We start from the raw sequence: 26,969 nt of genomic DNA on the forward strand, positions 1-26,969 counted from the left end.
AGTTCTGATGCATCTGCTTTTATTTCCATTAAATAAAAATTGTACAGGCAAGTTTATACAAAGGTATTTAGCCTTGTAAGTTGTAAAAACCTTAAAATGATACTTTATACCCTGGCCATCCCTTGCTGAAGGCAATTCAAACTACTTTTTGATAAATGAAGAAAAAATAGAATAGCAGTTGTCAGGCAAATTTTGGTACCAAATTATCACATACAAACTGATGTTTGAAATTCGAAATGGCTGCTATATTCTGTGTTCAGCCTCTACAAGGAAAACTAAAATTTAGATATTTACATAAAATACATCAGTTACTCTTCCCTTGGTAACCATGCATACAAAAGCTTGTGAAAACTTGTCTCCTACACAAGCTTGAGACCAGCCTTGAATGTAAGATTTGGCAAGGCTGAAAATGTCCTTGAGATGTACTCTGTCTTAATTTGTTTGCATTCCATTGATACCTTTTCCAAATTATCTCCACCGAGCGATCAGTGAACAACAGTCTTGATTACCAAGAATTACATTAAAGCTCTTTGGTACATAATTGAAATAATAATTCCATCACCTGTTCTTCATGTAACTTTACGTTCTGTACATCTGTGTTGTGAATTGAAATTCAACAATTAAAATGTCAATTTGAATGTTAATATTACTTAAATTTCCTCATATTGGCAATTGTTATCAATTCTCTGTTGAGGTGAGGACAATCTGTTAGCGAAAAAACCCCAAAATCGTAGTGCGCAGACAGTGATCATCTCATTCCAGGGAACTGATTTCAGTCTGACTGACAGAGCACTAGAGGCAGTTTGAAAATTTGTATTTTTGTTGGTAAGACCATGGATTGGATGAGATGACATATTGTGCAGTCCTTGAGCAATGTGTGTTTGTTGATAGGAACAGGATCTTTGTGATTCTAGGTCACCAGATATCGCCATGGTCACCAGATATCGCCATGGTCACCAGATATCGCCATGGTGCCTTGTGCACTACTTGGGGTGTTACATACAATAGTGTGTCTGTTCAGTGTAAAATATTGTTGTATCTTTTAGCAATAAAGCACGCTCAATGACAGTATACCACAAGATTTGACCAGTTCGAGACATATATGCGCGAGTGAGAGCGAGTGCATATATGAAGTGAACTGGTCAAAATCGAGTGGTATACCGTCGCTGAGTTATTACTATTATATCATAATAGTATATTGAAATTCTGGCGTGGAACGTCAAAAACGGATTTTTACTCAACCTTTAATAGAGCTCATGCGTATGCCAGCCATGGTATGTCGCCAATATACCACTGTTCTTTTAGCGTCTCGACCAATTAGATCGCTGTATTTGCACCATCAATATACTGGTATGATAATACGTGATACAGACTTTGCATCTGGTGTAATATTGAGATATTGCATGTTTGAGGATTTAATGTTCTATGACTGGGACTACATCTTTGTTGTTGAAGTTAATCAGATATAGCCATCATTCATACCCAGTGTAATACATGACTTTTTTACATCATGGCCCATGTATTTCATGTGTTACACTGGCTTTATCAAGTTTTTAATATGTCATTTACTGAAATTTGCTTAGCATAGTTAGGTCCTACCATTATTCTGATGGCCGAAAAATATTTGGAAATGCTTTTCCCTTGTTATGAAATTTAGAATATGCAAACTCTACTGACAGATAGCACCAAGGTTGACCCTTGGAGGGTATGATACCTTCCACACCTGTTGTCTTGAAATTCCCGGTCATATCATAATTATCATATTATGACTGCATTCCAGGTGTGCATCCACTAAACACTGACACAAAGGGTAGAGACTGTACTGGGTTTCACATTTTTAATTCATAAAAATTCCAAACAAACACTTAACTTTCTTCACAGCAATAATATTTGAGACTTAAGGAAATCAAATCAATATGACAATGCAAAGTCTATGCATGACATGTATGCTGACATACACATGTCCTGGACTATTCCATTATTTCAGTTCTTGAAAAATATCTACAAGAGGGTTTTTAACTTTTTTCGCAGCATTTTTAGATATACAAAACTACAACTGCATTTGATGGAATATCTTTTACCCATAGCAAGGAAATCAGAAATGACAATATCATTATTTTGGAAAATAATTTTTGTCTATACTAAATGCCACTAGAATGTCTATGTTGGACAATTTGAGAAAACAGAATTTAATGGCAAGTGGTGGGTTCCCTTCACTTTATGCAGTATTCAGATAACCTCAACTGTCATGTGACATTTTGACCTTTGATATCTGCAAAATCAAACCCCCTAGCTTAGTATAATTTATTTTGTTTCATAAATTTTTGGTTCTGGAGTTGGGTAGTAGTACCAATGACCATCACCTCGCTGTCTCATCAACCTTCGAACCTGCTTTTCTTGTTCCCTGCAAGAGAAAATGGCAAGTCTATGATAATGAAAGAATAGTGAGAAACGCACTTGAAGGGAAAACTGTCAGACATAATAATGGTTGTAACTATCGTCACAGTAATGTGCCTACAGTTACAGAAATGCTGCTATGGCTACAGCATAATCACCATGGTAGCAGAATGCTACAAAAGTAACAGTTAGGTAGTCAAGGTAACAGTGACATTGCCATAGTATCAGAAATGTTACCATAGCACTGTTGCCATAGTAACCATTATGATGTAAAGTGGCAGACCATATACACACAAACATAACAGCTGGAAGAAATGTGATAATTAAGTAGTTGATTAAGATAGTACACACCTCTAAATTGAAAGACTTTAACTTTTGCTCAAACTGTCCTCAATGAAACTTGGAACAATTTCCTTCCAAAGTCAAGAATAAAAACTTTTGGTCACCATGCAAATTCTTGTATCAGACAATTTACTGAATTTGACACTAAAAATGGTTGCCATCCCTGTTTTAACTTGGTGTAAAAGGTCAGATTTTCAATTTTCATAAAAATAAAAAAGAGAAAAAATTTGTTGACTCAATGAGCCTCAAAATCAGTCCACAAAAGCTGTAAAACCAGTTTTGTAAGAAATTGAGAGTCTGAATATCTTTCCCCAAGGCGCACTTCACTTGAAATTTGCTGGGATGTTCCCTACCTCAAAGTTTTCTTTTCCATTTCAATGTCTAAGAAATCCATCATCTTTTCATAGTCCTTCTGTGGATTTCCAGTGATGTATTTAGCAATCCACCTTGTTATGGGATGCTGAAATGAAACAGAATGACTACATTGTGACCTTGTCAATCAAATTTATGATCAGAAGTCACAATATCATTGATATTCTATTGCCACTGTATACAGGAACTTAAAAGTTTTAGTTTCTCAGTTTTATGAATCAATGGTGGCAAGAATATTCAATGTGTTGTGTCATCAAGTTTGTATAGGTACATTTTAAGCTGACCATAAAGGGAATGTATCTGATATCTAACAAGTTAACAAAATTGTTCTGCAGCAATTGAATCAGAAAGCGTAATTCTTGTATAAGCTGTTAGCCATACTGAACTGATATAAGAAAACCCAAGTACCATGGTCACTTTCACTTTATTATTACAAAAATAATCAACAAGTCTTGCTACATATGTGAGTTTGTATTTCCACAGAAACCTTGTATCTTACCTGATGATACTCCCAATGTTTTGGTTCGTAATCTTCTGGTGTCTCTGCAAATTCTGCTTCACCTACAAAATCAATGTCGTAATAAGTGTGACTCAATGAAAAATGCAGGGTGAAAATTGCCCACTGGCTCGACGGTCAGGATAGGAGTGCGGAGTTGCACTTTACAGTAAACTATAAGTGTCTAGCATCAAAAAGCAAGTAAAACATGTATGGCTTGTCTTGAGAAGAGCAGACGAACATAGACCACTAGATGATGAGTTTGTATCCTGCAAGAGTCAACCTCTAAGTAGCAGGACTCAAATAACTAAGTGGAAATTTGCTAAGTCTTAACCATTTCCATAATTAACCTCCCCCCACCCCCCACATTATCCTCTCTAGAGGTCCAGCTAAGCTGCTTTATCATAGAAAAACAATGGGATTGGTTCAAACCATGGCGCTGAAAGGGTTAATGTACAGGTAGCCTGATGTAGATCTTACACACTCTTTTAGAACAATATTTTCTGCAAAAACAGAACACTCGTTTGTAACAACTCTCTTCAGTTTGTTTTTACACAAGTTTGAATGACTTCATCTTACCTATGAAGATATTGATGTAAGTTATGACAATAGCTGATGGTACTGCCGTGAGTAGAACATAGTGTTTCTAGAGAAAAACACATATAAATAAATAAGAAACAAATAAATAAAGTAAAAGTCCAATATATTGTAAGTACATCTTACTGTAAAGGCTATCTCTTGCATGGATATCAAAGTGAATGGCATAACAACTGTACAGCTGTTAAACAATTTTGATGTGATTTCATTAGTATTTACTGTCACAACTATTTTAGGTGACTGACTTGAGTGCTGCTACATACATGTTCACAGCTAAGAATTTAACTACTTATTCATACCAATAATGTCACTTCCAGTGTGTTTGCATGACTTCACAGCTAATATCAGAGCTTTACCTATGCCTTGGTACTTGCAGAAAAAATAAATTTCTCTGATTCAGAGCCCTACCACTCTCTTGATTGTGTTATGTTGCCTTGTTGGGAGTGGGATCACAACATAATGGATGGAGTGGCAGAATGTCAGGTCACAGACAGGTCAAGAAGACAGAAATGGAATACTTACAAATAAATCTAGAAACCTTCTGTCCGAATATTTCGAAGGTCTGATGGTGAATTTTGGTTTGTTGTATGGTCCACCAGCCATCTGCCGTGTTATGATGGATCCTGACAAAATATTGAGGAAGAAAAACTAGTGAACAGGAGATAAAAGTGTGTGCATCATATACAATTTACAGTACTATTATACGTGTTTCGATAGTGTTCTTTTGAGTTTGGCCACACCATCAGCGACGAGAGTTCAGAATTTACTCGTAAATATCTAAGCATCAGATGACATTGCATCAACACATACAGGAAACTACAGTACAAGCAGATAGTGGCAACTACCTTCTTCATTACACCGAAAGGCGAAACGACCGACGAGCGCAACTAAATGCAATGTTGGAGTGTGTTCAAATAAACTACACGTTGCAACTTCAAATTCGCGATCTACACGTTCCTTGAGTCAAGTATATCGCTATACATTACCTATGGTTCCCTTTGGTGTCTGTTGAAGCAATACATTACACCGATGAAGCGGTGTTCCGAGGCGATACAGCTGCATGACCCTCGAGCCTGCTCCGGTCGCCGCCATCTTGAAGTTGCAGCAGCTCACAAATTTTGGCATGACGGGAAAAATGACTAGTGCGCCCCCAGTGACAGGTATAGAGGGATATTTTGTTTGTTGGGAGTTCCGATATTTACAGGAAAAACGGAAGATTTTTGTTAAGAAATGGAAGACTTTTAAGTTTCTGTCTGTTTAATCAGATAACGATGGGACCGACTGTAATGCATGATAGAGGACAAGAAAGGCCTTAAATCAAAATAGTCCTCTCATCTTTTTATCATTCCCTTCAATCCGTAAAGGACAATCATAGACATTCTCACAGTTTGCTTTACATAGATGTATACTTTTCTGTGGTGATATACATGTAGTATGATTTATAATCATCGTGTTGTGGTTGGTTTACTTTTTTGACTGTTCTCTCCTGTACCGTTTTTTGCTTGGTTTCTTTCTTGTCTGTGAAAATAAGACTTTTTATGTGATGGGTAATATTTGCACAGGTACTTTGCACATTGCCATAAAAGACAACATTTATGCATTCAATAAGGTAAAACGTGCCTCGGGACAGATATTTGGACTCTATCTTCTACAACTTTTTTCTAATATACCAGTCGTGGAGGTTCATTTTAAAGCTCTTGATGCAAGAAAACTTTTCACCGGCTTAGATTTTCAAAATTCGGAAATTTTATTTTCCATTTTCCTCAATGGGGTTAACACAGGGATGGCAGCCATTTTGCCAAAAATTCCCTGTGAACAGGTCCAAAATCTCCAAAAGCTACCAAGAACTTTGTTAGAGCACTTTGGAAGGAGAGAAGCGCCCTCAACGATATATAGGCGTGATGAAAATTATTGCCATGCAAGGTGTTTATTTTTTTCTGTGTTAACTTTTGTGAAGTGTATTGCAATCTCTTTGATTGTGTTCTCATTTTAAAAAAAATAACCGTTACAAAACTTGTAAGCAAATAAATAAATAAACCATTGATAACGATGGGGCAATGCTAAACTATGGTGGTCAGAGTTAAAAAGTCCATACACAGACTAACTGCATTTGCAGAAGAATAAACAAAGAGGAACTGTTGAATATTTGTTGAAAAAATTATAATTGAAAACTTTATTTAAATTAAACATAGCAATTTATTAAAAGATGTTCAAAATTGAAAATTATAAAACATCAAAACATGCAGTGTTCTCTTTATGGAGAATCAACATTGTCAAATGACACTGATTTTGTACTCGATAATAAAATTTTACAGACATAGTGTTAAGTTTTGCCTTCATATGTAGACAGATGGTTGAAATGTTATGATGTATGAAACAGAATGGAATGTATCACAGAAGTCAATGATTAAAACCAAGCATACTGATAACATGATAGCTTATAAACTATACAGATTAGGAATAGTTGGTACAAAGTATAAATGGTATATATAGTAACCTGTGTGGATTTCTGGGCAAGTCTTGAAGTGGTGTTGTGAATGCGATAATGTCAAGGTGTACTGTCTAACTTCTGTTTACATCAAATAATTTCTGTCATTCAGAATGAGTGGTTGTACAGACTAATGTACAAAGCATAGAGAAACTCAGATTTGTGTTCGATTCAAAATTGTATGGAATCATTTGCTAATTTTACCAGCAATAAGTATATACCCTTGACAAATACATTTACATTTACGGAACTTACTTGTTACGTTGGAATCGATTTATTAAAAATAGTACAGTATACCCCGTACAAGACTGTATAACATAAAACATGTTTGATCATTCACCGTAAAGTGAAATGTAAGACCAGTAGGATAAGATGACAAAACATGACCCCTAAAATGACCCTGGATGACCCCCAAGAATGACCCCCAGCATGAACCTGGAAGACCCCTAGAATGACCTTGGATGCCCCCTGGAATGACCTGTTGGACAAATTGCTGAGAATGAAACAAAACAAATCTCAAAAAAAAAATTTCTTGACTGCACACCGGGAGTGTAAAATACAATTTCACACATTTGCAATATGATATTTGTCAAGAACTTTGGACATAAACATGGATAATTCCTTTGATCCGATCACATATTTTCATCCAGAATTGATTGACAGACTGGTAAGTGGAAGGTTCTAATAAATTGAATGCAATGTTTTGGTAATTGTGTGAGATTCTGCAGGTTGATCAGGGAGTCAGTAGTTTGTTCAACATTACTATACAATCAATCATAGTCGACAATGAATAGTTCTGTCAAGGTTTCAAACAGTGATCCTGTTTCTACACAGGAAAATGACACCAGATCTTTCAGTAAACATACCATTCAAATAGTAACTTTTGATACTTTTCAGGGTCAAACAAATCTACTGACCCAAGCCTCATGGGTTAGTAGTTTTTATGACTGGGCTTCTTGTTTTTACGGCTGGGCTAGTAATTTTTTCTTCTTTTTACTACAACACAGATTATGAAAAAGAACAATTTTAAGTTCAAAAGTATAAAGCTTCAATTCTGAGATGAGTATAACCATGTAGAAACTCTGGAGAAATATTCTTATTAATATGGACTTGTGATTTTTTTTTCAATTCACAACCTTCAGCTTGAAAGATCTGCTGTCCTACATGTAGTTAGAGAAGTGTTCACATTGGTGATATGTCAATTGGAACAGGTTTCACTCTACTCATTAGTGTTCTACTGGCCAAGTTTATAAGTCAATACAGTAAATGTTTCCAGAACTTTGCCTTTTTTTTTCAGAAGCTGCAAGGATGTGTATTTAAGTACATCTGCTGAATACACCTTTACAGAGTAAACATTGAAAAGTACATCACAGCTTTGCAAATTTGTAGAAAGGAAGTAATAAAGGAACACAAAAGTTTGATAAATATGACATAAATTAACATGGAATGGTATTTTGGATACATACCTTAAATAATTATAAATAATGATATATGCATAAATTACATAAACTGTACAAATGCAACACAAGTACATTTGATAAGTAGTATTACAAATGTACGTACTTAAATTTCTCTGTGATGTAGTGAGTTTAAACAATATACAGTCATCTGATTGGTTATAAAATAAAAACATGACAAAACATGTCAAAGGTCAAATGAGTTTAAAACAATATACAGTCATTAGATTAGTTATAAAATAAAAAGAATGATAAAACATGTCAAAGGTCAAATGAGTTTAAAACAATATACAGTCATTAGATTAGTTATAAAATAAAAACATGACAAAACATGTCAAAGGTCAAATGAGTTTAAAACAATGTACAGTCATTAGATTAGTTATAAAATAAAAAGAATGATAAAACATGTCAAAGGTCAAATGAGTTTAAAACAATACACAGGCATTAGATTAGTCATAAAATTAAAAGATGATAAACATGTCAAAGGTCAATGAGTTTAAAACAATATACAGTCACTAGATTAGTTATAAAATAAAAAGAATGATAAAACATGTCAAAGGTCGAATGAGTTCAACACTTTTCATTATAAATTGAAGGGGCTTACAATATTCTGTTAGCTTCAATATTTTTCTCAGTAAGCTAGGGGATCTACTATGATATGGTTTGCTATACATTTGCCACCTAGGGGTCTGTTATTTTACAGTATTACTTCTAGGCTCTAATACGATGCTGAAGTTATTTTCGTATTCGTTTTCGTATTCGTTTTCGTATTCGTATTCGTATTCGTATTGGAGTCACTGACAGAAAATGTTATTTTTAGTCCAGGTTTCAGGTATGAAACGTGCAATATACGATATTTACTGAGGTTTAAATATTGTGATAATTTGATTCGTAATTTCATCTGCCAAATTGGTTAAATTTACATAAATTTGCATTTGTAGATTTTAAAGAATTTGTTCACCTCATTTTATTTGAAAAAAACATACTTAAAATCGGTTGGGATCTGGTAAGGCAGCATCTTCGCTTGCCATGTCTCTTGACCGGGCAGCTGGATGCACCCCGAAATCAGGTGGTCAGTGCCAAGTAATGGGACTCGTGAGAGTGGATGCAAAGGAGCTGCCCTGGACTGTACCATTGTTTTGCGGGGAGGGCAGATTTTTGTGAGGCGCTGCAAAACGGTGACTGTTGAAAGCTATGATGAACGGGGGACTTGTCCAGGACAACCATCTAAACAAAAAAATGTGAAAACTGTTATATCCGGTCATCCTTTTGGGACTCACTTTAGAATACTCATATCCATTTACAATTTGTATTTCAAGTATTTTACTTCATTTTGACATGGCTCTACGTAGACCTGAAATAAATTTATAATAACAATACAATACAATACTTTACAAAACTCAGTGAGTGCGGTAAGGCAAAAATTACAAAATTGCAAGTTACGACAAAGTTGTACGTGCTGCTACAGGGTAGAAAGTAACAGAAATCAATCACAATAGGTAGTTTAACTTTCAGAGTAAAGATGTGAGCAATAATAACATAAAACCGGACCGACCGATAATTCATGTATTAGGCCTACATTCAATCAGGGCTCAAAGTAGCGACCATTTTCAGTCGCATAGGTGACCAAATTTTATGAGATTGCGACTCAATTTTTTCAAGACATTTCTCCATACCGTATACGTGATCAAATTGTATTCGCTCAGTGTTCACGGAGCATTGTCCCGAAAGGCCGCGACCCCAAAATACGCATTGAATAAGCATAGCCGTTGAGCGGAGTTACTCAAAGGTTTGAGCGCGTTCTCTCCACGCGTTCTCTCCACTGCACAGCGCTGCCAATGTGTCTGCTGATGTTATCTTGAATGATCTGTCAAAATATCCCATGAATTTAATGATAAATTTTAGGCCCGTAAATTTTACTACAATCCAATCAAGTATCAGAAGCAGTTTTAGTGCTGTCACATCATTTCAACTGAACCAATCATAATCCCAGCATAAAATGTCATCAAAATATAGCTGACAAGGGAAAACAAGCAACCAGTAACTGCAACATGTTTCATGCGTTCACGTGCGTAATGAATATTTGCGATAGTGGCATGTGACCGGCTAGACCATTTCCGGAAATCGTCCTTTGGAAAGCAGATCAAAGCATCGATTTCATCAAGCTTGGACTGTAGATTAGCATGTTTCATAAAGGTTCTTGTTTTCTGCTAGATCTAAATAGCAAGCAACTTTGTTGAAATATCATGGCAAATCTGCCTGGTAGCGACTGCAATTATGTAGAACAGACCATGGATGTAAAAACTTCCATGAACAGACCATGGATGGGACTGTGGCGATGACCTCAATGACCCGAGCGAGTTCGATACACGCCACAAGTACCGCTGCGATATCACAGTTAGGATTCAATGCGCATATACGTTTGAGTTTTGTTCTCTTGCCTACAAAATATCTATCGAAAGTTGATAGTTGCTGCATTTCTATTCAGAGTTTTTGTTGAAAAAAGTAGCTATCTACGGCTAGCGGCTTAATTGGTCCCCCAAAATAGTACTGCTGAAAGTTTTTGGAGTGACCTGCAGAACGGAGTTGTAGAGCGGGGCAAACTGCGTAACACTAAAACTGGATCGCACAGTAACAAATGACGGAAACCGATTGAGCCAGTTGCCACAGCTACTAGACTAGCTGAAGCCTATTTATCATAGAATACAGGTATTTCTCGATATTTCGCGATACAAATTAATTTCCATGCATTGTGGTGTATCTTATCATAACGCAAGTTGATTAACATGTTCTGGCAATGACAGTTGACGCAAACGCAAGGAAAGAAAAAGAGATGGGCCGTACTCAAGCACAGACTCTGACAACAGCTCACACATTAATTTAATCTTTATTAGGGAAACAAATGTACCGATCGGGACATAGGCCTATGATGCCATTTTATTCATCTCGTTTTCCTTTGCGACAGCAGTCTAAATATAGCATGTCATATATATAATTTTTAAGGTTTTCGTGACACTACAAAAGCCTCTAACATTTTCAAGGTCCAAGGTTGCCCCTAAAATTTCGACTTACGGGCATGCGATAACGTTGAGCCCTGCATTCACTGTCGTTATGACGATCACTTTCTCAGAGATATCAGTTTAAAACAAGAAAATTACCTTTTAAGTTTACAACTCGTCAAATTGGGCGGGTCAGCTAAATTTCCATTATCGATACTAATGATGTCAACAGAATGTTGAAGTTGGTTGTTGTGATAGAAGTTAATACGAAAACGAATACGAATACGAATACGAAAATGATGTTTGTTTAAAAAATCTTTCCTCAAAAGACTACTGGCCCACAGGCGCTAATAGTTTGGTAGATTGCTAAATAGATCGATTTTCGGCTCGATCTAACGATCCCGTGGTCAGTATGCCCGCCACTGTAACCTAGTGAGTATTTTGGTTACAATGGCGCGCATATCGACTACGGGATCGATAGATCGAGCCGAAAATCGATCTATTCAACAGACTACCCAGCTGAGGAGTGCCTGTGTACTGGCCGTTTGTTTTTAAAATCTCTCCTCTAATGATAGCAACGATATCTTTCAATCTAGGGCCTAAAAAGATTGGATCTTTTTCAACTTACATTCTCAAATATTGAAGTATTGATATATTGTCATATAAAAAGCACTTTGACTTCTGTAAAGACAGAACTTTTATATAATACGTACGAAATTTGGACTAAAAATAAAAAATTTTGTCAGTGACTCCAATACGAATACGAATACGAATACGAAAACGAATACGAAAACGAATACGAAAATAACTTCAGCATCGTGGCTCTAATACATTACAGAAATGTATGACAATACAAAATTATCCATTGGCACCTATAAATGTGCATAAAAATTAGGACTGATAATTATTTTCATTGCAAATATAAAATATAAATGATATAAATGAAATCAAGCATGTTACAGTGTTTTCAATAAAGAAGATATAAAATGAAACCCTATTAACATTTTCATTTCTTTACAATTGATAATAATTTATGTGGCATTTCCATACAAAGGTGAACCAGCTGTCAAAAATATAGATAGATTAATTGACAAAAAAACTGAATATGGTATAACAGCGGTAAAATATGGTAGTCTCAATGTGGAAAAACTATTTGGAAGGTAAAATTCACAAAATGCAAAAAACGTAATTTCCAAAAATATTGCAAAATGCAAGTCTGAATTTTTGTCTGGAATACATTATCTATTATTTGAAAACATTTCCTTGGCATGTCTGTGAAAAAAACATTCACAGACAGCTTACAGGCATTGTAGCTAATATGCTAGAATTGGACTGCAACAAAATTCAAAAATATCATTAAAATTTGCAAAAAAATATTAAAAGCAAAAATGTAAGTACATTAAATAAAAAACATTAATCAGATGGTGGCTTAATACTGCCAAAGTTGTTCAAGTACAGAATTATGCAAATTTATGAAAATTATTGAATACTTAACAAAATATAATGACTACAAGTGTTTACTCTATGGATATGTCAAACTGTACATGGTATCAATTATTTTAATTACAAGTTAATTAATTGTAACATGTGATTCATGAAAGAAGTCTTGAAATGGTGAATTGCAAGAAATTTTCCAATCCTGGCAGACTTTTTTGTCTTTCTTGCATTTAAATTTAATATTGTATCTGCAGGTCAACATGTAGTGTTATTTTAGGGTCAGAGGTCAAATTAATAGTTCATATGATTGTTAGTGCATACTGACACGTTTTAGGGTCAGAGGTCAAATTAATAGTTCATATGATTGTTAGTGCATACTGACACGTTTTCTTGTTACCATAAAAATTTTCAGTATGTCAAAATGAAAGACAAGTGAATAATATTGCAAGAAACTTTTGGCAAAGAAAAGTTAAAGCTACTGAAATAAGATTGTGTTTTATGGCACTGAATATCAACAACTCCGAAATGCCATGATTATTATATCAAATAGTACTGATTGCAAAATTAATAAAAGCACAGAGTAACAGTAGGATAAAATTAAGTATGGTAAGTATTCATTCAGGTAAACATCGAAGGAGAAATATTGCAACAGCAAAATAAAACATTTCCTTGCATTGTATCGCAGGATCTTGCTATGATAGTTAAAGAAACTTTGGGTAATGTCTGTGATATGGCCAAGGTAACTTTGTAAATGTATGTCTATAACCATGGTAGCATTTTGAGAAATATGTACAATGCATATAATAATCATAACAACAACAACAACAACAACAACAACAACAACAACAACAACAATAATAATAATAATAATAATAATAATAATAATAATAAAAGTGATTGAGTCAATTGAACTACTCACAGACTTTTTCATTGCTATTTTTCAAACACAAGACTACGAAAGTATATTATGTGAATTGTAACTGATTTGTCAACTATGTGGTGTTCAATGCATAACCATCACCTGTACTATATTTATGTAGCAGTAACAAGGTGGAACATTCTTGGGAGGAAGTCTGATACACTAATTTCATTGAGTAATTAATGTGCCTTGGGAAAAGATATTCAGACTCTAAAACTTTTATATAACTTACCATCAAAAGGTTTACCACTTGTGGGGGCTCATTTTGAAGTACAGTAATTCAAGTTTTTCGCTGGCTTATTTTTGTGAAAATCAAAAATTTGTCTTTTCCCCATAGAGTGAACACAGGGAGCGCGGCCATTTTGAATTTCAAATATTGGTACATTTACAGTAATTTGTTTCCATAGTACCAAACATTGATTCAGTGAAACATTTTAAGGAAAATTTTCTCTGAGATCAAATCAGACAACATTTTTTCTGATTTCTTCTCATTTACTTACATAAATTATCACAAAAACATATCACAACTGACTAAGGACTTTCATGAGAAATGAAGTTTTTCCAAATATTCCTCTCAAGGACTTCAGGCTTGTTTTATTATTCTACATCAATAGTAACTAATTTGATATCACTGCAGTAAATTGTCCGCTACTAAAAGTGACAACATATGTACTTTAATTTGGTATTCACAAAGAGCAATGTTAAGTTTTCATCTTATAGTACAAATGTACCATGCGTAGAGTAGTATAAAAATATCAAAGAATAAAAAGAAAATCCATTTTAATATTTTCAGTGTTGGAAGCTTTGTGTTGGTAAGTTTTCTCATTGAAACAGAATTGGCTTTCTAATTTACCTTGATCTACACTGGTAGATTATGATCTATGGATTGTATTTATTTCCAAACTAAGAAATTAACTGGACTTGAATAAAGCGAAAAGAAATAAAATAATAAGCCCAAATGGCAAGTAATAACAATAATAACAATAATAATATTACCATACATAATAAGAATATAAAGGGGCTCCTGGGGACTAAAATACCAGTAAAACTAAATCTTGACAGTAAATGCAAAATTATTCAGTTGCTCAATTTGCATACATCTATTATTCAAAACAGCTAACTTATTTACATAAACTTCAATGTAACATCTGTTAATCAAATCCAACTTGCTTTAATTCTGCTGATTGCAGGACTTTCTATCCTATGAAACTCCTTCAATTCCTTTGACACTGGAGGAGTGGAACTTACGTTCTCACGGGCTTCTGCCTGCTGATTGGCTTGTGGGGACTGTACAGGTGTACCTGGCACAAAGAATGGATCTGATTGGTCAGTTTCTGATGTATTGATATCAGTCACCATTCCAGGTGTTGCTGGATGGGGCTCTTTCCCAGTACGTTGGAACATCTTTAATCTGAATTCTGGAGTTGCCAGTTTCTTCTTCAAATCTTCACTGACATACGTTTCTTTCTCTTTTCCTTGAATTTTCATGTCACTTTGTAGAGATTCATCTCCTCGTTTCTTTCTGTGATACCGATGTGGTCTTTTGGGAGTGACAGCAGTGTCTTTATTTTCTCTTTTCAAATCCTGATTCACACTGCCTTTGCTCTGATCATACTTGTGTTTTGTATGGTGACTTCCCTGAGACAAAATAGTTTGTTCTGTACCCAAAATATTCCCACCCTGAGATATGATTTCTTCACCCCTTTGAGTGGGAATGGTTTGTTCCAGATCCAGTGAGAGAGTAGTTTGAGGTATCCCATGAGTCAACGGTTTTGTAAATTTCAGCTCTGTTGCCATGGTTTCCTGGGAGGTAAATCTCTGTGTGTTTTCCTTGTATTGAGAAGCACTGTGTTGTGAGGGACTTTCTGTTATGCTTGCCTTTTTCTTAGAATCTGGTTTCATCTTAAATCCTATCAGTTTTGGAGTTGCCCCGCTCTGTTGAGAAAACTGTAAACCATCTCTAGTGTTTGCAATGATATTTGTCTTTTCATGATCCATATGTTTCTTTCGTTGCGGTGGAGTTGTCTTGGAAGGACTTTCATCAACATGTTCAATTTTAAAAGTTGGTTTATTGCTGCCAAAACTTGAACCAGAGAGATGTGTTGAGTCAATGTCATCATCTCTGGAAGTGCTATGAACTTGAACTTGAATTAGTTGTCTGCTGACATCAACTGCACGACCTGGTTTAGGACTTGTCTTTCTCTTATGTCTCTCTTCTTCAGTGATTCTTTCGCCAACGATTTCTTCTTCATCAAGATCTTCAACTTTGAGGATGTCTTCAGTGTTGCTTTTCCCAAACTTTATCGACTCCGTTCCCACTTCCCGGAAAACTTGTGATGAAATTCTGACATCTGGAGAACTTGAACTTTTATCGGACATGACCAGGACATTCTGGAGTTGGTTTGATTCAGTGGACACAGAGGCCCCCGGTAGAGGCATATCTACAGCGGTCAGCTCAGGATGGCTGCGGCTGATATTATCATACTTTCGCCCATCTGGCATGACGGCAATTTCCTGCAAAGTTTGGGCAAAACTGTGTTCATCATCATTTGGTATGTCAATTGCAATGGACGGGATACTCTCAACTGATTGACATTTTACCTCACGTAGATTTCCTTCACTTGACGCACGCTGGATATCATCTGTTATGTGTAAACTTGGGACGGACAGTAATCGAAGATTGGGATCACTGGCTGTAATATTGCTATAAAGACCCTGATTTACAACAACCAGATCATTGGGAGAATATAAATGTAAATTGGATGGAATGGTTGGGTTTATACAGGATGTCAATTTGAAATATTCCCTTTTCAGTTTCCTGACGGCACTCTTCAAGTCAATTTGACAGTTTGCGATGATGAAGCTACGATTGCTGTATTTCTGTTTGACACAAACACTCAAATGTACAGTTCTTGTCTCAACCATCTCTTTTGAAACTTTCTTGTACTCCAGAGGTTTGGTGAATTTAAACCTGGATGGTTGAAATATTGCCTTAGTGCTTTCTCCATCTTGTCTTTTCACTGTGATAATACTTTGTTTCGTTCTTTCTGCCTCTTCCACTTTGTGTTCTTCCGTTCTTCGTTTTGTTTCTCCTTTCTTGTCCGGTAGAAGGTAACTTTTGATGTAGACCTTACTGATCATGGATGCCTCAACTTGGAAAAAAGAGAGAAAACAGAATACATTTAATGCACATCATGTCATTGCAGTATGATTAACAAGGCTCTTTGCTGAGAGTTGTAATCATGTGGAACCAATGTAAACTTGTTTGAAACTATCTTTCGGTTGAGGTTTTTAAATATTAGTACCTGATTACCATGACAATGAAACATCTAATAATGAGCTAGCAAGGATGGACATAGTTACAAAGGATTGCCTGTGTCAACAATCCTATTCAACATGATTGCTATAGAGGAAATGTGGTAAATGTTTCCCATGGAGGTCTATGAGATAACAACCCTTGATAGACAGAGGGATGTAAAAATTATTATATCCTAGCAATGAGTTGATGATTATTGTACACGTAATACCCAGTGAGTTCATGGACACTGGTTTAATGAACCAGCTACATCCTCCTAGCAATGAGTTGATGATCAGTGTACACGTAATACCCAGTGAGTTCATGGACACTGGTTTAATGAACCAGCTACATCCTTTGTAAATGTCTAACCTACATCTGGCCATCTATGTATCACAATTTGCTAAGTACCGGTATATGAACAATCTTTTAACACTCTTGATACAAGGTCATTGTCTCCACGTACTCACTAGCAATCTATAATGACATCAATTGATACATAATGAAATGCCTGTAAGTGCACTTCAATACCAAGTCAGGTGATTTCTTTTTCTCACTATCAGACACTACCAACTACACAAACAAACTACAACTCACTTACCTGGCGGTAGCAAGAGATCTTCAATATGCCAGACTCTTATCTTGAGAACAGAAGTCTTGGAGTTGTATTCAAATGACAACTGAAGCTGTCCGGCAGCTATAACATAAATTAAAAGAAACAGTTCATGTGGTATGTTCATTTTATCGTACTGATGCCTTTTTCAACTTTTTACATTGTATCCAATTGATCTAAAGAAGGTTTTTCATTCCGTAACTGTATTCACATTTATGGTAACAAGCCTGTATGATCATTAAAACATTTTGAAAAATACATTGAAGTGATGAATTCTTGTTTAAATTCTAATTTTGTTTGTTTTGTGTATTTTAGTCATTGTCTCTCTGTATTTTTTTGTAAGGATGATAGTTTTAAACAATACTAATCTGAATAAAGTAATTAACAATGATAAAATTAAATTTTCAAGAAAATCCCTGCTAAAAACTAAGAACGGAATGTTTACAGTGATTTTTGAAGTTGAAGTTCTAGTTTGTGTTGATACAAGAGTGGTTCAAGAAAAGTGTAAGTTACACATTCACATATCTGTATATGAAAGATAAATTAGATGAAAATGTTTCTTACATGGTTCAATATTTTGTGTCTGTATAACTGGTTTGATATCTTCAATCTTTGTCTCTGTAGTTCCTTTCAGTTTTGGCAAAACTGTTTCTATCAATGATTTCTCCTCTTCTTTATTTTCATGTTCATGGTCATTATCAACTTTCTCTGTCAAATCAACACTGCTGATGACCTCAATCTCGTCCCATGCTTTCTTTCCTGTGTGATCCTGTCTCTCCGGAATGCTGACAACATCACATTTTTCCTGAGATTCCTTTCCATGTTTTTCCGTCTCTAGTATTATCTCTTTCCTTGCATCTTTTGGAGAAAGTCTCATCAGCTTTCTCACTCCTATAAAATATCAGATGAAAGATGTGTCATTCTTTAACCCTTTGAGTGCTGTATTTTTTCCCACCAAAATTTTAGTCAAACATTTTAACAATTTTTATAAACTTTTCTGTAATTTTTCTGATAATTGGACCAAATGAAGACAACATTTCATTGGCCTCAGTTTTTTAATCAAAATTTTGGCAAAAATCAGACAAAAATTGACTGAGGTATAATTTATAAGGGTGACAAAAATTGACTTTGGCGCTCATTGCAGTCAAAATTTTGTTCACCCTAATGCTTTCCATGGATTGGTGGATCAATATAGGTGGGCCTTACTGTGAAAGGTGTAATATTCATGATTTTTTTGTTTTCTTTCTTGTTGATAGTCTGCAGCAATTTTTGTCATCAGAGCCATGCTGTGACATTGCCTATTGGCATGATTTAATACATTAACCCAATTCCCTGTATCCAAGACCAGCTTGGTAACTGTTGACATTTTGTCAGAATGCATTGTGGTGTTGCCAAATACTTCAATGATGTTCTGATGTTTCTGATGTTTAAACTAACATTATAACCCAACTGCTGTAAATCAATATGTTCAGTATCTAAATTTCACAAATCCTATATTGTATAGAACAACTTTGCATAATATAACATCATGTGCATGCTGTAACATTTAGAGAAATTTGAAATCATATTTTTAAAAGAAGACTTGAAACTTATACTTGAGTGTGTTTATGCAATAAGTTTGGAACAATGGTCTGGGAACTAGACTGCTGCAAGTAGAATTGTCTTGACATACAACAATGGGAACCTAAGTGAACAGACTTTAATAGTACTCAGTTCTGTCTCAGTATAGCCTAGATTCCTTTCCCGTCCGCTTGCCTCCGTACCTCCGTCCCCACTACGGTACGGAGGCAAGCGGACATGAAAGGAATCTAGGCTAGTCTCAGTAAAGATGCAATAGGGCTGTTCACAGTTTACGTCACTGTTCTCTCATTAATATGCAAAAATAAATATTTGTCCGCATTTTTAGATTACGCTTTTGAAAATTACGCATGCAAAAACGACGAAAATACATCTCAGTGGGCGACTGCTAGTAAGACAGTTCATACTAAGAAACATATTCACGACTCAGAGTACAAGCTGCAAAAACAGCCACGCATGCAACATTGATAAAATTTGTCCGCATTTCAAGCTGCGTGTCCGATGTCGCGCGCGTACAGCTATATTTAGTAACAAACCTGTAACCGTGAACAGCGCTATCAAAACAGTTCAACTGTGTATACCGTATGAAACAACAGATTACACGAACATCAACTTTGCTTTGAATCTAATTTTACTTTCACTCACTTTGTTTATCTAGTATTTGTTTACATTTTCCTACAGCCACATCTAGACAGTTTTCACCATCATCATTGCTGATATCGTACTTGCCGCCGGCATCAACTAGAGCTTGTAGACATTCCACATGGCCTTCTTTTGCCGCATAATGGACTGCTGTACTACCGTGTAACTGGTCACGTGCATTGGGATCACCTAGTAACAAAATGAACATACACTTCAACACGTAATATTGAGGTTGAAGCTACCAGGGTAATGATAGATTGAATTTTGTGAAGGGATTTGTTTAAATTGCGAAACAAGATGGGTGTAGAGTTACTCTATAAACATGTACATGGATACAGTTACATGAACAAAGAAGGGCTTCGGGCACGCTCCCTCTGTGCTTAGGATTGCACTCAATGGGTCAGTGAAAAAATTTCTGGAGTGGGTGTAATGTTACTGTTACCTGTGTATCAGGATTACACATGTAGATCTATTAACTGTAACTTTTGATCTATTAATATTATCCAGAGTGTTTGTTTTGTTTTGTTTTGTTTTAAAACACAGTTCTGTGTTCTCCGGCCAAAATCACGTTGAAATGTGAGGAGCTAAGCTCTGTGAGTCAACATTTCAAAGCCTTGCAAGGCATTGCTCAAATTATCTGTAGAAGGTTGAGGTCAAATCACACCAATGTATGGTAGAGATTGGAAAGTTCACTGTGAACATGAACTGTTAGACTGTACATTATGATGCCTGAATATGCATAGTTACGACAAGAATGTCAACTTCATTCTGCAAATAGATTAAATATTTGCCATACATGCAACTTAACAGGGTACAATGATACTACTGTATATAATATACTTTGGAATTTTTTAATCAAGTGCAATTTTATCATTTGAACATTTTTAAAATTTTGAAAAATTTTGAAATTTTGAAAAATTTATCAGATATAGCTTGGGAAATTGAAGGAGTTAAATGCAATTGTAAATTCGTGACAGATTATTGCTGATTTGCATATTAATTTGCATAAATCAACAAATATTGACATGCTTCCTGTCACAGATTCATATCATAATCAATAATCTTCTGAAATTTTTATGACTTCAATGAAAGTTAAGCTGTTCTGTCATGTTATATTAATCAGAAGAAAAAGAAAGACGACAAATGCATTGCTTCTTTGGCATTATTTAGATTAATATTAATAAGCAAAACTATATGATATTGGTCAGTAGTTGAGTCATGCAAATGCATGTAATTAGCAAAGATATGTTTATGTGTAAAGTGGGTGTTTTTGGAGTATTTGTGTAATTATATTGGAAAGCAACCGAGTACTACATTAAATAGATCTGACATGAAATAATAAGTCAATTAAAAAGACAAACTTACCATTGTATTCCAGCAGCATTTCCAATATTTCCAAGTCTCCATTATTAGCCGCTTCATGCACACAACTCCATTGATATAAACCAATCTGATTTGGATCAAAGTCTTCCTTCAACGCTTCTAACACTAGGTTGGTATCACCATAGCGAACTGCTTCATGTAGTTTGGTATCTGTACAATCCATTGCCTCATTTCTTCGAATTCATTACTCACATTCCGTTACATTTTACAACCTCAGATTTTTCACCTGTCAAATAAATCATTTTAATAACATTTACAAGTTGTGCCTGTGTAAAATAATGTGTTGTTCACACACTACAGGAAATGAAGGTAATAGTTGAAATATTTCACTGATGATGTCAAAACCACACAGCAATTTTCTAATCTTTTGCATTTGACAAAAGTGATAAAAAAATTTGTCAATCTAAAAAGGAGACACACTCAAGTGTAATGAAAGACCACTTATTTACTTATTTTATTACAAAATTTAATTATTTTTTAACCAAATCTGACAAAAATATGAAAAAAAATACAAAATAAAATTCACTGACTTTGTCATAACTTGGAGAAGTTTTTATGACAAAGTGAAGGGAAGATGATCTTTGAAAATGAACAAAACCCGTGCAATATACAATATGGTGTTTTTAATCAGGTTCTAACTCACAACATACAGCACCCAGTCACCAAGCGTAGAAGCCACAGACACAACAGCTCAGCGAAATCCCTACTCTCAAAAAATAGTAGTTCAATAACAAAACTTAAGAGTTATTACAATTTTTCTGACTGCCACCCCTCCACACGCTGAAGAGTTCATGAAGCACTCACACTCATACACTCACTATTACAAATTGCACACAAACTTTATCGAAGCAATGAAATGGGCGAAAGACAGCCTCCGAAGCAATTCTGTCCACCAGCAGAGCTATCAACCGATGTTTTCTATCAGGTTCCAGCTCACAAAGTTCAGCACAAGTGACTCTTTGAAATGAAATTATATGTACTTGCAGGTTTACATCAACTACTCACAATCTGTCCTTTATTATCTTGTCAATGCTTTTCAAAGAAACGGTAAATGTTTTCTAACATTTCAAATGCAAACACTTCATAGTTATGTTTGGAGGGACTAATTCTTCATTGTAAGAGAAAATGGTGTAAAGTTCCCTTGAGGAAAGTTTTAGCAAATACGTACAACTTTCAGTTTTTGAAGTGCATGTTACCGTAAAGCAGGGCCAAAGGTAAAATTGCTGATCACTATTTCAGCATGTTCAAAGATGTCAAAAAGCATAGCTGACTTCATATATCCTGTTAATACAAATCCGGAAATGTATGATGTTGAAAGACAACAGTTTTGTTCCGTAAACAAAAGCCTGATTCATCAAGAGACGACTGTATGTACACTTTTTGTGTATTAATATTTTGGATAATGTTTGTAAAATAACCTTTTATTCAAAAGCAATCACATTATTCATTGCAATGTGAAGTAAACAGCTTTTTCATTTACAAATCCCACATCGGCTCTTTGAATTGTAACAATAAGAAATGCAAATAGACACTGTCCAAGTACTTATTGTTGTGTAACCAATTGTGTCAATATTCAAACAGGCACTTTAAATGAGGTTGATGTATCGGTAGGTACACTACCTTCCAGAATATCTCAACCAGATCAGTATTTCTGTTATTCTGGGTAATAAGGATAATATTGAACCACTTACAAAACCACAAGTTGGTTTAAGATACTCACTTGCCTCAAAAGCAAACTTGAACTTTTCCTGCGGAGGGACTGTGATACAAAACTTTCCTCGTGGAAACTTTTATAACCATTCTCTTGAAACATAGACTCTAATGTCTATGCTTTGAATGAAGTGGAAAGATACGGAGTCAGTGGGCAAGTCTTAGTAATACTATAGCAAAAACAAATTACCTAAAATTTATTGACATTTGAAATTCAAAACGATCTCTATCCCTGTGTCCCTGCATTGAGGTACCACTCTTTTGGTACCTCCATGGTCCCTGCAACTTCATGAGAAACAATTAATTTCCATTTTCACAAGAACAAGACATAGAACGCTTTATACTCAACAAACTTCAAACTAAGTCTACGTAAACCATAGACTACAAAAGTTGTTTAAAATCTGAGTCTCAATATCTACCCTTAGGCGGCTATATTCTACCTGAGTTCTATCCAATTGTTCACTATGGTGAGATAGGTTGGCTGTAAGGGGTTTAATTGGCCACACAGGAGGTCCTTTTACTATGGTGAGATGGGTTGGCTGTAAGGGGGTTTAATTGGCCATACAGGAGATGGGTGGCTGTAAGGGGGTTTAATTGGCCATACAGGAGATAGGTTGGCTGTAAGGGGGTTTAATTGGCCATACAGGAGATGGGTTGGCTGTAAGGGGGTTTAATTGGCCATACAGGAGATGGGTTGGCTGTAAGGGGGTTTAATTGGCCATACAGGAGATGGGTTGGCTGTAAGGGGTTTAATTGGCCACACAGGAGGTCCTTTTACTATTCACTATGGAGAGGCTTACATACATCTCACTGAAGATCACAAAAGAATTCTAAATTTATACCTTTTTATTTATGAGCTGTTTTACTCCTTAACACTACATCTACATGTTCAGCTTGTTTATCAAGTAAAGGGTGGCATTCCATGATCTGATGACACAATTTATCTTTTTACCACCATGGTTTGGCCACAACCCATCGGTATCCACAGTGATGTGGATCTCTTGACAAGCAATTGCAGTGAATAGGTTAAAACACAACTGTACTGTCTGGTCCATAGACCCTCAAGAAAGGGTCTATATTTCTCAAGGGTCTATGCTTGGTCTCAGCTTTTGAAATTCTGACAATGCAAATTATACAGCCACCACAATATTCAATGAAATTGAAGAACTTCACTTTTGATATATTTTGTAGAATTTTTGTTTTTTACAGTACAGTCCACTCTTCACTGTCAAAATATGTTGCAATGTCCGATATTCCAATTGTCAATCTGTGTGTTTTACATCTTCTGTAATAGTTATTACCTGACTTGTATTTTGGACAAGAACTCTAGCTTTACTATGTCAGCAATAATATCTACACGTAGTGTCGGTAAGGTTAGTATTTTACATTTCAACAAAATGTAAAGGAGAGAAATAAAAACCTTGAGTTGTTTCCAGAACAAAAGTAATGAAAATATTTTCAACAAACAACAATTGGCTCATGAAATAACTTGTGCCTGTGCAATCAAAATTAAATTTCCTAATTTTACAAATGCTGGAGATTGAAAACTTGATTTTCTCTACTAACTTCAGAATCAGTTCAGAGTATTGGAATTTGAGAATCTGAATATTTATTCCGGAGGGGCATTTCACCTTCATAGCGGATAAATTTCTTTGACTCTGTATTTGTTCTGATAAAAACAGTTGTTGCTACAATGTGGCAAACACAAAGTACAAAGTATAGTTGTTTTTGGACCCATTAACCCTTTAACTGCAATGGTTTGGCCCAATCCCATTGTTTTATATGGAAAGATTGACTTCTGAACAGGGAAACCAGGTGTAGAGGAGAGTATTAGACCGATAAAGCTGAATAAATGACTGCACTTTTATTTACCCTATATTATCAGTTGAATAATATTTATCTGCAAAATTTATCAAAATACATATTTTCTTTAAGATCATACATGTGATGAACAAGCTCATGAAATTGGCACATGTTTGAGATTTATGACAGTGAAATTATGGATATCAAAAATTTGAAAAGTTAAAAGGCAGGTATCTGAGATTTCTCAAATTTAGGCAATGAAAGGCATATCTGAGATTGATCATAGAAATGGCAGATATCTAAGATTTAGACTGAATTGCAGATGATTGACAGTGAGATGAGATAAGAGATATCTTTAACTTTGATCTGGACAGTGAAATGATAGATATCAGATGTTTGACAAGTATGATGATATAGAGTGAATGACAAATGTTTGGGATTTGGAAAGTGAAATGATAGATTCCAGACTTGGACTAAATGATACATATCTTGGATTTGGATGGCAAAATGAGACAAGAGATATCTTTAATTTAGGTTTTGACAGTGAAATAATACATATCTGATAAGGATGGTGAAATGGAGAGGTCTTGGATTTACCGTAAACGATAAAGATGATGATCTGATAGAGTTGGTCAGTGAAATGACAGATATCTAGGATTTCGATGACAGACACCTTAGACTTTGACAATGAAAGCTGGTATCCAAGACATTTTACCAAGTATTTATGTTTTCTTGGCAATACAACATACAGAACACAATCTGATTTGAAATTTTTCTTAAAGTCGATGAATCAGAGTAGTTGTGTGTGTGTGTGTGTGTGTGTGTGAGTGTCAAGTGTAAATACAAAGTAACACAGACGTACGCTCATGCTGTCGCTTATGAAAATAATCAACATTAGTGATATGATACCGAGTAAGCACAACATATCATTTTCATAAAATATTCATAAATTGCATTAAAATTCATGATCTTCATTGAAAAGTCAAATATTTTCATTGATTGTTACGAATGAGCATGAAGGTACACAATGTAGATATTCCTTCCTCCTTGCAATAATGATATTGTATAACTATTTGTTGAGTTTCCTCGAATGAGAAATATGTGGTTAAGTTACAGGTGACTTTACCAACAGACACGCATGGAGACGACAGGTTTACCATGGATATATGGCCGTCACTGACAGGATAACGCGGCTGACAATAGCACGAGAAACTGCTACTTCCTGAATAGATCCGCGAGTACACCAGGAAACTATTAAACCCTGCATAAAAAGCCGTGTATTCCCAGCATTAAACGGCATTCAAAACCGGTATTAGATATTGGAAGCCATCAACAGACATGAAGCGTACGTACGACGCATGTATTTAGTTTAATGTACTACACTTCGCTATCAATGCGGATCGGGATATGTGCCCGGGGATATGTGTACCCGACGGTTCCAGACACTTCGCACCAAAACACTTCGCACCATACCATCTCGTCCCATACCATTTCGCACCAAAACCACTTCGCACCAAAACAACCTCGTACCAAAACCTCTTCGCCCCGAAAATCACGTCGCCCAAAACCATTGCGCCCCAAAAACATTGCCACTTCACTCCTCAATTATCGCTAACCGTTAAAAGCTGAAAATAACCAACCACTGCCTGTGAAATTTCAATCACCTTTCTATCATTCTAGGACTGAAATCTTGAAATTGTACACATTTCGAGAAAATGACATCGCATCGTGCAATACCACGCACGGCACCTGAAATGTACCATTTAGTAGTTTGCATGTTTCTTTTTCTAATATACCGTATGGTTTCATGGAAGAATAAATGGTTCGTGGTAGCCAAGTTAAAACAACGTTAAGATACATCGTGGCATCGATGTTTTAGGACGAGTTGACGGAACTATACTTTAGTGAAGTGGTTTTAGTACGAGGTGGTACTTGGGGCGAAGTGGCGTTGGACGAGGTAATACTTGGGACGAGGTGGTTTTGGTGCGAAATGGTTTTGGGACGAAGTTGTGTGGGGCGAAGTGGTTTTGGTGCGAAGTGTCTGGGCCCCGTACCCGACAAGACAGTCAACGCACCAACTAAACGGTTCACACCCGGGGGTTCACAGCCGTCAAGTTCGAGTACTGTAGAAAATTGACAAAAACTCGATGGTTATAGAGTACGTGAGTCCAACTGATCCAAAAATTTGTAAATGTCTTCCACGTCTTGATCACTATTATATCAACGTACACTTACTTACACTTGTAAACACCGGGAAATCCTGCGTCGGCGTACTGGTTACTGTTTCCAACAGACGGCCATTTGTAATTTCGAAAGGTACGCTGGGAGTTAGGCCATCCAGAAAAATATCTTCGACCGTGCAACTGACGTTGCAAAACAGAATATACTTATATATGAATTCAGTTGCTAAATTGACGGCATTGAAATATGCAGGTGTGATA

At 35.6% G+C, this 26,969-nt stretch overlaps 2 protein-coding genes across 5 annotated transcripts; both read right to left on the bottom strand.

The window, feature by feature from the left end:
• Positions 1–1,823: 1,823 nt before the first annotated feature.
• On the bottom strand, positions 1,824–5,344 carry LOC139137686 (NADH dehydrogenase [ubiquinone] 1 beta subcomplex subunit 5, mitochondrial-like). Its single transcript, XM_070705907.1, has 6 exons — positions 5,191–5,344; positions 4,727–4,827; positions 4,187–4,253; positions 3,611–3,672; positions 3,093–3,199; positions 1,824–2,404 (listed from the first exon to the last, which is right to left on the bottom strand). The coding sequence occupies exons 1-6, from the start codon at positions 5,327–5,329 to the stop codon at positions 2,305–2,307; spliced, it is 576 nt and encodes a 191-aa protein (XP_070562008.1). The 5' UTR covers positions 5,330–5,344; the 3' UTR covers positions 1,824–2,304.
• Positions 5,345–11,183: 5,839 nt separating this feature from the next.
• On the bottom strand, positions 11,184–26,847 carry LOC139137688 (ankyrin repeat domain-containing protein 12-like). Of its 4 annotated transcripts, none has more exons than XM_070705909.1 (6): positions 26,768–26,847; positions 20,998–21,241; positions 19,636–19,821; positions 17,977–18,303; positions 17,401–17,496; positions 11,185–16,656 (listed from the first exon to the last, which is right to left on the bottom strand). In XM_070705909.1, exons 2-6 carry the CDS (start codon positions 21,176–21,178, stop codon positions 14,660–14,662), a joined length of 2,787 nt encoding a protein of 928 aa, XP_070562010.1. In that variant the 5' UTR covers positions 21,179–21,241; positions 26,768–26,847; the 3' UTR covers positions 11,185–14,659. The 4 variants fall into 4 exon arrangements, with proteins under 4 accessions (XP_070562013.1, XP_070562010.1, XP_070562011.1 ...); XM_070705910.1 differs by having other exon boundaries at positions 26,764–26,832; XM_070705911.1 differs by lacking the exon at positions 26,768–26,847 and adding an exon at positions 22,916–23,070.
• Between the last annotated feature and the right edge of the window lie 122 nt (positions 26,848–26,969).

This window comes from Ptychodera flava, chromosome 7 (genome assembly GCF_041260155.1).
Source record: "Ptychodera flava strain L36383 chromosome 7, AS_Pfla_20210202, whole genome shotgun sequence".
Taxonomy (NCBI): Eukaryota; Metazoa; Hemichordata; class Enteropneusta; family Ptychoderidae; genus Ptychodera; species Ptychodera flava.